The sequence below is a fragment of the Serinus canaria genome, chromosome 2 (genome assembly GCF_022539315.1).
Source record: "Serinus canaria isolate serCan28SL12 chromosome 2, serCan2020, whole genome shotgun sequence".
NCBI lineage: Eukaryota > Metazoa > Chordata > Aves > Passeriformes > Fringillidae > Serinus > Serinus canaria.
This window is the reverse complement of record NC_066315.1, coordinates 112863549-112880171: the sequence shown is the minus strand read 5'-3', so window position 1 is coordinate 112880171 and position 16623 is coordinate 112863549. Positions and strand designations below refer to the sequence as shown.

The 16623-nt window shown below is 44.1% G+C and overlaps 1 protein-coding gene across 1 annotated transcript in view; it reads right to left on the bottom strand.

The window, feature by feature from the left end:
* The window catches only part of XKR4 (XK related 4), a 212206-nt gene extending 198265 nt beyond the window's left edge, over positions 1–13941 (bottom strand). The window contains exon 1 of the mRNA XM_030239743.2: positions 13097–13941. Coding sequence (XP_030095603.2) covers positions 13097–13941 — 845 coding nt within the window. The remainder of the gene's footprint in view (positions 1–13096) is intronic.
* Positions 13942–16623: the final 2682 nt, after the last annotated feature.

The window sequence follows — 16623 nt, the reverse complement described above, 5'->3', positions numbered from 1 at the left end:
CAGAGCGTGGAGTGACAGCAGGACAGAGAGAAGGACCCAACTCTCCCTCTGGTCGTTCAAGTTTGCAGACAGACTTTTCAAAGCCTTGTCCCCTTGAAAGACTTCACGGGTTTTTGAGGATGGGGAATTGAAGGCACAGATGAAGCACTGACAGGCTCCCACATGGTAAGATAAAATCCAGTGTGAGACATGCTCCATTATGGCCAAATTAGAATTGAATTGCTCAAAGACGTAGTATCAAAATAAGATGCATTCTTGAGTCACAGTGGCAATATTTATACCCAAAACAATTCCTTGAAATGAGCATAAATCCTGCTGTCTTCTCCATATCTTTTAAGGTTGCTATTTATGAAAAATTCTCCAAAGAATGATTTATGAAATGCCATTAGAAGACATATTTCTGTTGTTGATTTATTTGCAAATAGTTTATATACAGTAAGCATGCATGAAAACATTTAGTAAATTTTCCGTTAACAGATCTGAATGTTGAGTTTATTCTTATTTCAAGGTTATTCTTAGTTTTCAAGGTGCCAAAGTTAATTTATTTGATAACCAATCCTTTGTTCCTACTAATTAGAAATATCCAAAACAATTTGCTATTTAAATCATATGTCACTGCTTCTGATCCTTGATTGGATGAGTAATGAAATTAAGTAAGACCCATATGAATTGTGAATATTGCTACTGAATATGTAATTAAGGTTTTGATTAATATTCTGGCACTCAGGCTTAAAATACACCTTCCATAAGTATTTGCACTCATAAAGCTCAAGCTGAAGAAATCCGTACAAGTCATTAACACAGTCAAACTGAATTCATAAATGAACTTCAAAAGAATACTTGTAAGGTTTTTCTTATGATGATGGGTACGTACAGTGTCCTTTTAAGTTTGACTCCTATATTAGTGATAGCTGTCAAAAAAAGCTGTTGGCCATATTTTCTCCTTAGGTGCTGGTAAAAAATTAAAAAATTAGGGTATAGGATTTGCTGAGGGATTGAAAATATCCTGTGTTAATACATGCTGATTATGTAAATGCCGATTGTTTCAAAGCTCAATTAATTATTTTGTGGATATTTAAAATCCTTTAAGACACATCATTACATTAAAAACTTGAAATTTTATGGTTTTTTCATGTAATGCACCTCCATTTCCCATCTATAGAATGCATTAGGAAATTTTTTCATGTCATTACTTAAATATATTTAATTATGGTGACAGTCAATATTTTTCAAAATATTCTTTTCATCCAATACTTTCTGCACTTCAAGAAAACCAATCAGAGTACCTGATCTTCATAGAAAGATATGAAAGTATAATTCTTTTTTTGTTTGTTTGTTTGTTTGTTTTATAAATCTCCCATTTGTAAAACAACATAAGAAATAATGATAACAACCTATTAACGTGAATTCTGACACAGTATGGTATTCCACACACCTGTCCTAAAAGATAGACCTGTAGAAAAATTCTGGTTCTTAGCAGAGAATGGGTTGACTCCCTTGTGAGTGCATAGTGTGTATGGGCAGTGTAAAGAGAGCTAGATTTAAGAAAAAGGACTGAGTCTAGGTCTGAAATTGATTTTGGGATGAATTAGGAAAGGCACCTGTTCAAAAATACTCCTCTATCTTAAATATGCATTTAAACCACCAGAAGTAGTAGCAACTCCTCATTACTTCTACTTCAGAAGTATCCCCAGACCTGCACATAATATCACCCTCCTGCTGTTCTAAGAAGTTTTCATAGGAACAGGAGAACCCGCTTCCAGCTTCCCATCTTTTCAACATGGGTGAGGCTGGAAGCTGTTAACAAGCTCTACTGGAAGAGCAGAGGACACAAAAAGATTAAATATTTGCTCTGGGCTGTCTCATGCAAGCCCCACTTGGAGAACCTTCAATGGTCCAATTCACACTTTGGTAAGGAGACCAGCACTCCCTCTCTAAAGGAGCCATACTTTTTTCACTGATGAGTGCAAAGCATCCATAAACTCACAAAACAAGCCAAAATTCTCAGTCTACCTGACAGCACACCACTAACAGGTACAAACTGACAAGGGAACAGGTCCATTTCAACTACAGCCTTCACAGCTCCTGGAATTTTATGTTCTGCTTCTCCAAACCAACCATCAGAGGCTGAGGAAGCCTCTTATGAGACAAACTCAGGAACTGAGTTATTTTGCACTGACTTAATAATTATTATATTATTAAAATAACTGACTTATTTTGTACTCTATTTTGCTTGTTTTCTCACAAGCTCTCTCTATTTAATCCAACTATGAAGAGAACACTCCCAATAACTAATTAATTCTCTAACCCAACTGGATTATCAATGGAGTAGCTCTTCCACAGAAGTCACACAAAAAGAATGAAGCCAGGTTATAGAAAAAAGTACTTGTCCAAAATTTTATTTTTTATGTACAGAAAAAAGTAATTAATGACATACTTAAGGACGAAACATAGCCCTTAGTTCAGAAAGGTAATTTTCATACAATGTTATCATGAGTTCTTAATTTGCCTGTGTGGTAAAAATTGCTAACAAATGGTTGTTGACTGTAAATGCAATCCCTCCTTTTGACACATGCATTAACACACTATTGTAAAAGTTCAAAGCCATTATTATTGAGTTCTCTCTGCCACATTAATTATCCTCTGCACTGTATTTGGCTCCACTCGGGTAAATCTTCTGTAAGTACCTGATCTTTAGTTAACATATCCATTTAATATTCTGTGAGCTGTGTTTACATTTATGGTTTTTTTCAATAATTCTGCATTGAGTCCAGTTTCCACCAAGACTACTGGTAATGCTCTATCCTCAGCCTATTTGTCTGCTGTCACCCACTCATGTCATTGTTTCTGAAGCTGAAGTGTCACGGTGCTTGGAAGTTTCAGGTTGAAGTTGATTCTAGCTCCTCCACTTAATTTAGAAAAATTCCTAACCCTTAGGACAGTTTCTCACAGCATGCTGGATCCAGCTTAAAAAGTAAACTAACAAATAAGGAAACCAGCTCAAAAGATGAGGGGATGAGCTAACCTGAAGCAGCAAAAGTAGTAGGTGAAGGAAATGGGGTGAAGGACAGAACTTTTTTAAAGCTGTGTTCTGGGTGTAACAAGCATAAAGCCTTGTGGAAAGAAATCTTTAAAATATTAAAATCTTACTTTTACAAAGATGCTCATGTTTTCAACAGATATAACTTAAAACCTGCTTTGACAGACACATTGAAATAATTGATTTTGAATTGTTTCTACCTAGATAATTTTCCATCTGAGTATCTCAAAGTATATTACAAAAATAAGGCTGCATAATATCCGTAGACTAGACTGCAAATATGTACTAGATAACTAAAGAATAACATCTTCAGAAGTATGCTCTGCATTTGACTACCCAAACTGAGCCTTTAAATATCCTTCCCTTTTAAGAAAAAAACAATATAAAAAGCTCCACTCCAATTGAAGTAAAAGCGAGCTGCATTTTTAAATTTCTGGAACACAGACTAAAGGCAACCAAAATACAACCAAAATTATGCATATTGAAAAGCTGGGCTCCACTTGCTGTGGAGCTTGAGGTGAGCTGGGAAATAAGAAGCTGGGACATGAAGATAGGGTTTTATTTCAGCCACAAAACTTCTGCTCACATTGATAAAAATCAGCTACAAAAATGGCATCTGGAAATCAACTCAGAGCAAGAATCAGGAACTCAAACAATTTTTAAATTGCAGTTTTAAAATTGTTATTTCACTCACTTTTGCAAAAAATGGCAGAGAAAAAGTATAGAACTACTGGGTGCATACATCAAAACCAGCTTTCTTCTATCTCTTTTTCTAAGTTTGATTACATAAGACAAAGAAAGGTTGATGAAAAAAAAATTAATAAACCAATGCTTCAGCTAATTCAGTTCATCTGGAGCTAATCCTACAAGATTAAGCAGGCATTTTCATGGACTTCTGTATTATGGTGCTCTTTGTGGTTATACACATGAAGCATGAATGTTTGTAAACAGAAATACTGGTAGTGTACTTTTAGGGTAAGAGAAAGAGAGAAGGTTAAAGGGTGGAAAAAAGTAGAAAAAAATAATTAAAGTGTAAAGAAGAAAGACAGGGAAACCTGGGTTTTGTCTCATTACAAGGCCCTATTAGGTCTTCCTCTGTGGCCTCACAAACATGACATTTCTCTGTCAATGTTATGTCACAACTCCGGCAGGAAGGGCAGTAAATGTCCCCATCCAGCCTTGCCTAAACATCAGTGCAGAAACCAATCTGGGAGACAAGAACTGACCCCTCTCAGCTGGAAAGGGCAGTGAACTCAAATCTCCTAAAACCTGAGCAAATAGCCTAATCACAAGGGACATTTCTCCAGCACTATAACACAAGGCTGAGTCTGCAATATTAGTTGGGGATATAAGCTTGTCATTGCTCATAAAGCAGATTTAAACAATGCTTGCCAACTGGATCCACTAAGGGATTTTGGTGCCACTGCAGCCTAGAATCTGGTTTGCAATGGGCTCAAATGAGGAGGAACTCAGGCTGTGTGTGTTGGGGAGGTTCTGGGCACAGCTAACAGGCAGGAATACAAGCATCTAGGCAGCTTTCAAGTTGAACATTATGGTTCATTATGTTTAAATTCCTCAGGATCACAGAATAACAATGTTTGGGGTGGGAAGGGACCTCTGGAGACCATCCAGTCCAAGTCCTCTGGTAAATCAAGTTCACAGGGCAAGTTGCACAGGATCACATTCAGGCATGTTTTGAATATCTACAGAGAAGGAGACTCCACAAACTTTTTGGGCAGCTTCCTCCAGTGCTCTGCCACCCTCACAGTAAAAAAGCTTTCCTCACAAGGCTGTTAGGCGAAATTTTCTAGGTCATATTTTCAGGTCTATATGCCTGAAGAACATCTAAATTCTGCTTTCAGAGCAAAGTCCTATTATAGATCTGTCTCACAGAAATATTTCCATATAAAGCAAGACTATAAAGGTTAGGGTTGAAGAATAATAAGAAAAGACACAACTGCATCCATGCCCTTCCTTTAGATAAAAGCACACACACATTTATAATGACAAAGCTTATCATCCCACACAAGCCACTATTAAAATGTGAAAATACCAGCATAGTGGCTTTCATTGCTTTCTGTGCATGCATAGTTCTCTCTGCAGATAGCTGATGTCGGGTGCTTGATCATTAAAGGTACTTTCCTTGGTCCTGCAGGAAGTAATCTACTGATCCTATGTACTAACCATGGGGAAGCATCACTGAAAGAAGTTGGCAGGATCCTAGAATAGATCAGATGTTTACATGAAAACATCCCATTAAAGCGAGTAATGTTGAAAACTATGGCAATGCTAACCTTCATTTTTTAAGGGTAGAAATTAATCTGATATATAACAGCTGATAGAAATAAGGAAAACTGTCCATCCATCTGTAGGTTAATTCACTTTTTATTCACCATAAAACATCTGCATCTTTCTCTAAAGCAGCTGGCACTATCCTTGGTACATCAGTCTCATCTAAGTCACACCTTCCAACTTTAGAAGAACAAAAAGTAGATACTCTCCCTGTCATATCATTACCTGCTAAAATTCCTTTGAAAACACCCCCCAAAACAGCCTCACTCCATGTGCTCCAACTCGTGACATCAAATCATTTGTGACTGATAACATTAACCACCCCCACTGATTACCCCTGCCAATCAAAAAGATTTACACAGCTCACCACACAAGCCTTTCACCATGAACATACTGAGCAGCACAGGCCTGTTGTCAAAGGAAAGGTAATGAAAATAATAACATAATACAGCAATTATTTTATCTTGGGGGAAAAAGTACATTATAGCCCATTTCAGCCATTCAGGCAGGGAAACAGAATGAGAAGGAGAGTGATAAGAAACCACTTCAGCAACCAGAGCCCACAGGGAGATGATAATTCATGTTATGGTTGTCAGAAAATTCAGGTAAAATCTCTTAGAAAAATATATACCCAAGACCTATTATTTTTTAATTCTAAAATTTATGAAAAGATGTTTTAGAGTACTCTCTTTCCTGTCAGCTTATGCCAGACTGATATTTCACATTTTTATTTATCATTGTTCAGATGACTACTCACTGCAGTGAGAGTTTATCTAGTATTTTCTCCATGTATCTAACATTTGTACTGTGAATTTTCCCAGAACTAAAACTCTTCTGTTTGCCTGCCTGCTTCTACAGTTTCTCAAGCAGTCATTTAGGAAATTATTCAAATAATTCCTCCTTGGTCAGTGGCTGAAAGGAAACAAACTGGAGTAAGGTACATAATTAGGAGTATTAACTGATATTCCCATGCCTTTTCAGAACCTTCTTCCTCTTCTACATGCTCCCTCATGTGCTCTTTAATATCAGCCTCCTTTCATTTTAAAAATCAAGTAAATCAAAGCAGTTCTTTTTATGGCCTGTTTGCCCCTTCCATGCCTATATCCATTTGACCCAATGCATACAACTAACAGCTGTGCTAAAATGGACAAAAAAGGCACCACTTTCTAAATGTACTTTAGCAAACAAAAAAAAATTTCTTGAAGTGCAAGCAAAAGAGCTATTGATTTTGTCTGTGCCTGACAAATTCCTCCCAAACAACCTGTTTCATGAAAATGTAAGTCACTGCTGTGATTTATCTGCTAAACATTAAAAGCTACTTAATTGGAAGAGAGAGACAGAAGAACAAGGTAACACCAAGTGACAGAAGAATTGATTTAATTTTAGTTTTATTAGAGCTTTTGTATCTTTGTGGCTAAGTCAGTTCTTATGGACAGATATTAATGACTAAGCCAGCTGACAAGGAGAATACTCTTCTGGACAAGTTAAACTGTGATGTAAATAACCTGATGAATGAAGGAGGGTAACTGAGGCTACAGATTATGCTGTGGTGTTACACTTTCTTGTTTTCCCACAGGAGATGTGGACATACAAACTGACCTTTCAGAAATAAATACTTTCTCAGATGTAAGTAGCAGAAATTTTAACAAAAACAAAACCAAACCAAAAAAAAAAAATCTCTCATCTGGTTGCAGGAACCTTATGCAAGGTTATAACATTTAGAAACAAATTATGGTGTGATGCATTTCTTTGAATTCATGGTATGTACATATTGTCATTTTTTCATAGCACCAGAGGATTCTAAAATAATATATGTATATGGTGATATGAAATCCTCTGAAACACAAACCCCTGTAATCTTATCATTTTTCCACTCTTGGAAAAAGGTAAATATAAATTCTTCCCATATATAAGTTTCTAGAAAGCATTCTGTGTATGAAATACAAGTTTTCCTACTAAGCCAGTTGTGTGATCAGAAATCAGTGCTTAAGCAGTCCTTTGAAAATCTGAAAATTTATGTAACTGATAAATATTCTCTACAGAAGGAATGCTTGTTAATTATTAAAGAACAGTATCTTTCTTCTAAAGTACATCAGCATCTTTTACACATAGCTAAGGTTATTACAATAAACTGAATACCAAATCTGATTTGTATGCAGACTTGTAAGAGATTTTTAAGAACATAGTAAAGCTTCACTCCTGTGTTTCAAAAAAAATGAAAGGCACAGACTTCATCTGCATACCACTATCTTCAGAAAAGAGAACAAAAAATAAAGAAAAAGAAAAAAGGGAATGAAAAGAGTAAAAAATTTTGAATATTTATTCTGATGAATATATTACCAAAAGTTTAAATGTGGTCAGGCCACTTACAGGGTAGGCTGCCCTTCTAATCCTGCTGAGGGAAAAAACCCACAACTTTATTTCCTGTTTCTGACAGCCCATAACCTTTCCTGAGACCTAAAGACACAGCAAGCAAAATAGTTAGTCAGTAGGATTTTAACTCAAGCCCAGCAGTAACTCAATAAAAGAAATATGGCATTGCTGAGTGGCAGCATTTTGCTACACTAAGAGACAGATGGGGAGGATATGCAATAATCTTGTCTAGGAAATGGTTATGATTCATAAATTTGGACTCCATGTGACAAATTATCTGACAGATTTCAAAACAGTGAGAAAAACTGGTGTCAGATTGAGATATTATCGCATCTTAGTGTGAAGTCCAATGGCAGCTGGAATTATTGACCACATAACTACACCAAATTCCTACATTGCATCTGAACAAAAGTGTCAAAAACTACTATGTAGATCAAAAGTGTGAAAAGAAGTGAACTTATTTAAGTTTGGAGTTGAGCTAAGACTGATGATGTTTTTCTTAACTTGAGCTACTTTGCTGGGACTTCCAGTTTAGGGCGTCAGTCATGCTCAGGTGAGCACCTGAACACCTGAAGAAGATGTCAGGATTTCTCACATGCAGAGCAGACACCCTTTGTCCTTTTTTTTTTTTCCTTCTTTTTTTTTTTTTTTTTTTTTTCTTCTAAGAAAAGTGTCAAATTATTGCAGAAGTGAATCTTATGAGCATAACCAATGACATTTCTTTGGCAGGTGATCCAGACCTCTGAAAAACATTTCCACGGGGCACCAGAGAAATTACAACTCACCCTGGTCTCAGAATCCAACATCACCTTTGCAACCTTGCTCCAACTCCTTTTTTTGACAAATAAGGAAGGATGAGGAAAATAATGGCTTCTTAGTAGTACACATAAACAGATACAGCAAATCCATAGTATCACTTGTCAGGGAACAGGATCCACTTAGGAACAGTCACCTGTCCTGGACAATGCCACCAGCAAGGACAAGTAACTTGGTGTGTTCTCCTCCTTCTCTGGGTGGTTTCCCATAGAGCTGGGAAGTCTCAGTCAAACCCCCTCATTCTGTTGAGAGGGATATACTTAATCATCTCAGTATTGCTTCAGCTATCCAGAAATAATTTTCCAGGGTAATTTCCAGTCCTCATCTTTTCAATGATTCACCCTTCCTCTGGCCTTGTTAGATACAGAAACTTGACAGTTCCCTTTCAGGCTCTTTGACTGCAGCCTTTCAGACAAAATGACAGACACAGTGGGAACTCCCAAGCACTCCAAGCACCAAGGCAGCCTCCTCACACCACCCTGCTGCAAGGCACAGGAGCTGTCTCAGGGAGCTATTTCTTGCTATCCAGACACCACGAGACAGGCACCAGCAAGTCCTCCAGTCTCCTCCTCTTGTTCACCCCACAACTCACACTCCTCCCAGGGCTGACTGATCCCTTTACCCAGCTTCAGGAGCAAGGCTATGTGAATCCTGCCAGACCAAAGGAACCTCAGCCAGAAATTTTTTTTAAGGAAATGAACCAGCTCCACAGATGCCAGATAAACGCTCTGATCTCTTACATCCAGTCACCAAGTCCTGCCATCCACAGCAAAATCTAGAAGTTGTGGCTAAGCCTGTGAAGTTTAGTGAATCAAAGGGATGCTCAAGGGCAGTGGTTACACACTCTCAGCCAGGCTCAAAGGGCAATAGTTGATCTGAATCCTACTGGCCCATATACCTCTACAGAGGTCCTTACAGACTCTAAATTAAAGCGTCTACTTTCATTTTTTCCTTTCAATGGGATAGAAACATCCTGTGTATTGCATCCTCCTTGTACCCCCCAGAGTCTACTAATCATAAGACAGGTCTCTCACAGCACCTGATTGGGAGAAGTGGGCTCCATAGTGTAGTTTCCATGGCCAAATATTGGTAAAAAGCACTGGAAGTTTGGATAAGGAAACCTAGCTGTATCTGTCTCTGAAGGCAGAATCTCATCAGTGATCACATTTCACCATGAAATTAGCTGCCAACAAATGCCTAGTTCCTGCACTCTGCTGTGGCAAGCAGATCCTCAGAGACTTCACTGGAATTTTAACAGATGGCCACTGCTGTGAGGAAGTCCATGAACAGCCAAACCCCAGAGGGAAAAAAAAAAATATATATTCTTTAAAAAGGAGCCATTTGATATTCCAAAGTTTTTTTGGGGGAAAGTTACACCAATTTCAAAAGAAAATAAAAATTATTATTTTATTCAGAACTGATTGGCAGCTTAGCTGCTCCTGCAGTTCCCCTTTTTCACACTCAAGGAATAAAAACTGTTTTAGTAATTTTAGATTGCCTACTTCTAGAATTGTTCCATTCCACATTAAAGACCTCATTCATTTCCCATTAGCACATTTTAGTTAAAATTAACACATAATAATTTTCAATTATCTGGCTTTCAGTATGTTTGTAAACAAAAAATTAATCTCAGGGGAAAAGCTTTGAAATTGTTAAAAGTCATTCTGACAGAATTAATCACTAAAAACACATTTTTTAGAATTTTTTTATTTAATTCAAGCATATTAAGAGCACTGGGATTGTCAGCTTTACTGCTCTTTCCTCAGCATGGCTTCCTTAAATAAGCAGTTGACACCTTTGCCCCCAAAATCTTTGGCAATGAGACAAATAAAGGGAAATTGAAGACCTCAGGATTCAATTAATTTTAAGAGGAGACAGAAGACAACAAATACCACATGAGAACAGAATGATCACCAGTTTTAGTAACTAGAGAATCAGGCACAAGCAAACTTTCTCCTCATTCCCTGATAGAGAAATGAGAGACATATTACTGTCATTTTCACTTGTGGGACAAGTGAAAATGACACTTGTGCAACAAATAACAGAAAATTAAAATGTAGTTACAGGAGAGCTTTAACCAGGGGCAAAAGAAATAAAAAAGGGAAAAATCTGAAGGCTAAGAAGAAACATAATGAGAGGCAGAGAACAAAGGGTAGCAGGTTTTGTCACCTGTTGGGATGGTGACCCCAGCACGTGTGCGCCTGCGGTGCTCACACAGCCAGCATGGTCTGTTCAGCTGTGTCAGAGAAGGAGTTAAATCTCCAAACACAGGCAACTGGAAAACCCTTTAGATCATCTTTCAGCCTAAACAGCTTGAGCTATTTGCTCAAGGCAGTACCAATGTTATGCTGAAGAGTAGAAGTTCTGGACTATTAAGTGAGTTTCTCAGGCTGTGATGTGACCTCTTCTCTTTGGGGCTGATTATTAGCTGTAGATCTCTCCAAAGGCTCTCCCTAATCAGGAATATATATAGGGAATTAAAATGGAGCCACTTTAATCAGTTATGAAGTGCTGATATGAAACACTCCATGCTGCTGACCATATAATTTCTAAGTTTGTGGAAAACTGCAAATAAATACTACAAAGTTACTGATAGACAGGCAATTTGATGGCTTTTCACTGGAAAAAAAAAAGTGTAACAGGCTAAATCATAAATAATGTCCTAACATGCCTTATCAGTTTAATATTCTGGTAGTCTTACACTGCTGCACATAAAACATGCAGAAAAGCTGCATATGATCAAAAGAGACTCATCTAGCTTTAAATACAGAGGAGTAGGTGCTTTTGCAAGGAGGAAATCTTATGTTAAAAGACACTGTGCTTCATCAAAAAGCAAGCAGCTGGAGAGCTCTAAATCCCAGACACCTCATCTGACAGAAGTGCTGTACAGTATTGGATCCCACCCTGCTCCACCCACAGCACTCCCTGCTCTTTGTGTTCTCCAATACAGAGTGGTGACACCAGACCTTGTAAAACTCTCTCCTCTATCACTCAGCATGATCCACATTGTTTGACTTCTATATGTATGAATATCAACATGAATTTCTAAGTACAATTGAAGCCACTGTACTTACTTTTCTACCTCTGCAGGGTGGGGACTAAACATTACACAAAACCCATCACATTCAGAAAGTCCTGGACTTAACTTGTGTTAAACAGCTCTAAAAGTAGAAGATAAAAGAGCATACAAGCATTCAAGATTTGAAACAAAGCATCACTTTTTGTTCAAAATTCTGCTTCCCTTTCAAGTCATGTCATTGTTAATATGAGCACACCTGTAACTTTAAGTTAGTTTCACAAGTTTAAAAAATTGAATTTGTTACAATGAACCAAATACTCTGGAAAGGAAAAGGTACTTAGTTGTGGCATTCCAAGATCTTTGGTCAATTAGCTAGCAGCACTTGGACTCCTTGATCCTTAAGGGCCACAAGCAGAACTGACCTGTACTGAATACTGCGCTGACAGAGCAAAAGACAGACTTTGCCCAAAGGGATGAGACAGATATTAAAAGTACCAGCAATTAGAAGTTTACAGTAACCACAAATTAAACTCCCTAATGAAGTAGTTGTGAAAAGTCCCAAGTGTTTCCAAAACAGAAGGATGACATAATTTCTTTCCATCCATCAGACAAGAAACATAAAAGGTATTTTCCACTGTTGCTTTAGTGCACTTGCCCTACTGCATGACCTTCCTCAACACAGCATTTATCTTCCAAAATTTTATGTGAAAGTTTAACATCTCTATCCACTGTGCCTTCTGAACTCTGCACTTTTGAGGCACCACTAAATGTATTTGCAGGACATTCAGCCTCCATATGAATCTTTCCCAGAAATTTGCTAAAACTGAAGGAAAACTTTACTTTTGAAAACTATGATGTCATCTCCTTTTCCAGCAACTGCCTTTCCCAAGGCACTTCAGCACATCCTTTCCATAATGCACAGTACGTCGCTTGCAGATGGTTTTGAGAACTGCTACTCAAAACTTTTATTTAGAAGACATTCCTTTAATACACCACAGATATAGAAAATGGATATGCATAGCAAGGAGATGACTGTTCGCAGCATATGTATACATAAATCTCAAAACACGGCATCAGGGCGTTACTGGAAAGTAACTCTTCACTGACAGTGAAGTTTCCTGCTGGCGGCAACGGTGTGCTGGCCGCACGTGAGGGGACCAGGAAATGTGCATTACCGGGGTATGTCCACTTTTCCCCTCCGGTTCCCTAATTTTACCGAGCGTCCGGCGCAGGTTTCCCAGGAGATTCTGGGCACCTGGCGCTGCGCGGGTTGGAGGCGGCCGGGCGCCTCCCGGGGCGGTCACCTGTGCAGCACAGGACGCTCCGGGACCCGGCGGGACTCCCCTCGGCACCTCGCGACCGGTCGTCCAGACGGCCCTGCGGGAACCCGGTCACCCCGACGGCCCGGCGGGCCGAGGCGCGCTGTCCCCAAGAGGGACCCCGAGGCGGGGCAGGCGGCCGCTCGCCGGGCGCAGTCCCGCCCGCGGCCGGGCGTGCTCCCCCGCGGCCAGGGGCTCAAGCCCCGGCCCCCGCACCGCCCTCGCCCTGCTCCTCACCTCCAGACCTGCCCCAGCTGCAGGATGTGGATGAGCGACTGCAGGAGCCAGATGCAGAAGGCGCAGGACGCGGACCGGCCGCCGCCAGCGCGGGGACCGGCGGCGCCGCTGCCGGCGGCGTTGCTGCTGCTGTTGCTGCTGCTGTTGGTGGCGTTGCCCTTGCTGGCGGTGGACGCCTGTCTCTGCGGCGTGCTGGGGCGAGCGGCGTCGATGTCCGCGGCCGCGGAGCTGCTGCTCACCAGCAGCTTGCTCTCGGCGGCGGGGCAGTGCCCGGCGGCGGCGGCGGCGGCGGCGCTGTCCTCGGTGCTGAAGTCGTGCGCGAACCAGCGGAAGCTGAAGACCTGCACGGAGAGGGAGCCCAGCAGTACGAAGAAAAGGGTGAGTCCGAACCACCAGCGCTGGCCCCGCAGGTAGTAGTCGACCGCCAGCCAGATGTCGGTGCCCACGTCCGCGAAGTACACGGCCAGGGCGGCCAGGATCCAGAGGCAGTCCCACAGCGAGTAGCGCCGCTGCTCCCTGCCCAGCCGCAGGCACAAGGAGGACGAGCCCCCGCCCGAGCCCCGGGAGCCCCCGCCACCGCCCCCTCCGCCGTCTCCTCCTCTGCCGCCGCTGCAGCAGCAGCAGCAGCACCGGGAGCCGCCGCCCGAGCCGTCTCCGCCGCCGCCGCTGCAGCACCCGCCCCCGGGCGCCTCATCGTCGTCGCTGCCGCCGCCCGGCCCGGCGCCGGCGGGCAGCCCTGGGGCCAGCGCCTGCACGGAGCCCGAGTGCTCAGAGTTCTGCAGCGGCGTGAACGCCACCTCGCCGCCCTTCTTCATCTTCCGCCGCCCGTCCGACTTCGCGGCCATGATGCCTCCCTTAGCCCCGCTGGAGAGCGAGCGGGAGCAGCGAGCGCTCCTTTATCCCGCGCCTCCTCCTGCTCCTCCTCCTCCGCCTCCTGACTCCTGCCTCCCGCCCTCCGCCGCCGCGGACCCGCCGCTCCCCGCGTCCCCTGTCCCCGCTCCGCGCCGGGCTGCGCGCCCGCGGGCGGCTCCTCCGCGGCGGCCGCGTCCGCAGCGCCGCCTGTCTGCGGGGAGCCGCGCTCAGCCCGCCCGCCCCGCCGCCGCCTCCGCGGGGGCCGGCGGTGCCGGGGCCGCCGCCGCCGCCGCGCTCTGCTCGAGCCGGGAGCAGGCAGGGCTGCGCTGCCCGGAGCAGCGCATCCCGCACCCGCCTCCCCGCCCGCCTCCGCCCGCACCCGCCGCCGCCACCACCCAACTGACTGACGCCGGGAAAGAGGATGACCTCATCCCTCTTCCCTCGCTGCCACCGCCCCCCGCCCGGCACCGGCACCGGCACTGGCGCAGGGGCGGGGAAGGGGGCGCTCGGCGGCCGGGAGGGGAGGGCGCGGCGCTGCCCCGAGGGTGCGGAGCGCGGCCCTGCGGCGGCGGGGGGTACGCGGTGTCTCTGCTGCCCGGCCCGTGGAGGTGGGCACGGCGGCGGCGAGCGAGCGGTTCGGCGGGGAGAGGTGGGGTGTGGCCGGCTCCCCCCGGGGCCGGGGCTGCGGGAGCAGGGGGTCGCGGCGCTGTCGCGGGCTCCGCTGCCGATTTCCGGTGTCCTCCGAACAGTTTGGAAGGGTCTGCCCCGCCGGCGCGGGGGTGGAGTGGCGGAACGCGAATGGGTGCGGACGAGGTGGCCAGGGGGTCCCCCCTGGGCTTCTCCTTGCGAGCGGGCATTCTCGGGCTGGGGGGAGCTGCAGCTGCTGCCGCCCCAGCGCGGTGACTGGGGGCAGCTCCGGGCGGCGATGCCCTGCCGTGCCGCCCGAGGCGCGCAGCGGGACCGGCCGGCCCGGCGGAGCCGCTCTGAGCGCCCGGCACGGCGGGTCCCGCGCGGGGCGGCGGCAGCTGTCCCGGCCGTCCCGTTGGAAGCGCTGCCGACGCTCCCCTAACTTTGTGAAACGCTGTTGCGAGATGGAGTTCTCGGGTTGTGCCGTGACTCACGCTGCCTCAGAGGCGTTCGGGGGAAGGTGAGGAGACACCGTTTTATTCCGCCACCTGGAGAAATCGTATTTTGGGCGTAAAATTCTCCAGGCGAACTCACGACGCCTTTAACCGCTCCCCGCCCCTTTTCTCGCAGCCTCGGCTGCTCACAGAGCGCTGTCGCTCCCCGGAGCTCACCCGGGTGTTTCGGCAGCAGAGCTGGCTCCGCCGGCAGTTCCCAGCTCGGGGCGGGGGGAGCAGCTGAGGTCGGGAGCAGCCGTCCCGGGCGGAGCCGGCGCCGCTCTCCGCCGCGGGACACAGACTCCCCCGGGCGGCCCGAGGCGACCGTCGCCCTCGGAGCCCGGCTGGGGACACAAATGACGACGGCTACGCGGTCACGCGAGGCCACCAGCATCCGGCCTCCGAGAGTCACACGAGAATCACAGGGCCAGGGCTGCTGGCCGAGTGTGGGAGCATTTACCGCCCACCCTTGGCCCTTCCGCTCTCTCTGTCCTCCTGCATCTTCAACCATACGGGATGAGCAACTAATTGACCTCTTCACCTTTTTAATTTTTTTTTTTAAGCCTCTGCAATATTTTACGAGCTTGCCCTCTCCCTTCTTAAAATAGAACAGTGAGTTCGTTCAACCACGTTGCTGGAATATCTTAATAGGAATGGCAGTGAGACTGATAGGGTAGTGTTATGTTAAGCTCTGTGACTAAATATAGTCCCTTTAACTTCATTAATTAAACAGAAGAAGTCATTTGGACAGCTGAGAAATCTGCCTTCTAACTCTTAAATGTACATGGTAAGTATAAAATTGCCTTTAGGAAATTGGCTTTTACTGATATATACCCCAGATTTCAGGAAAAGACTGCAGCATGCATTACAGTATTCAGAGTGCTGAACACACAAAAATCAAACTTTGGAAGGTGAAAAGCACACATGAAAGTAATTTGACTAGTTATTTTGCGTGTTATCACACAAGAGTCTTTTAATTGCATTGTCACATAATGGTTCTTAAATAATACACATTTGCTGTGCAGTCTCTGTTACAATGGTATAACTGCACTTTATTTCTATTCCTTTTGGAACCCTGTATTTTATTCTCATTACAATCTACATGATCTTTCTTGCCTGAGACTTGTAATACAAATAGCTTCTTTCTCAAGATATCTTTTAATAATTCAGTAAGCACCTATATATAATACAATATATTCACTTAGGGTCCCTTTCAACACAAAGCATTCTATGATTCACTCTATGGTTCCAGGATTACCTTGTGAGCAGAGAAGGTGCTTAATGGCAAAGCTAATTTAGCTGCAAGTTTGTGGTTTATAACCAAAGAGTTTTCAGTGTTACTCTATTTCATAGCATGGTTTGGGTTTGAAGGGACTTTAAAGATCATTCAACTCCAACCTCCTGCTGTGGCCAGAGACACCTTCCACTTGACTAGGCTGTTCAAAGCCCCATCCAAACTGTCCTTGAACACGACGAGGGATGGGGCCTGCCTAGCTTTTCTGGGGAGCAATCTGTTCTGGTTCCTCACCACCCTCACAGTAATTGTTTTGGTTT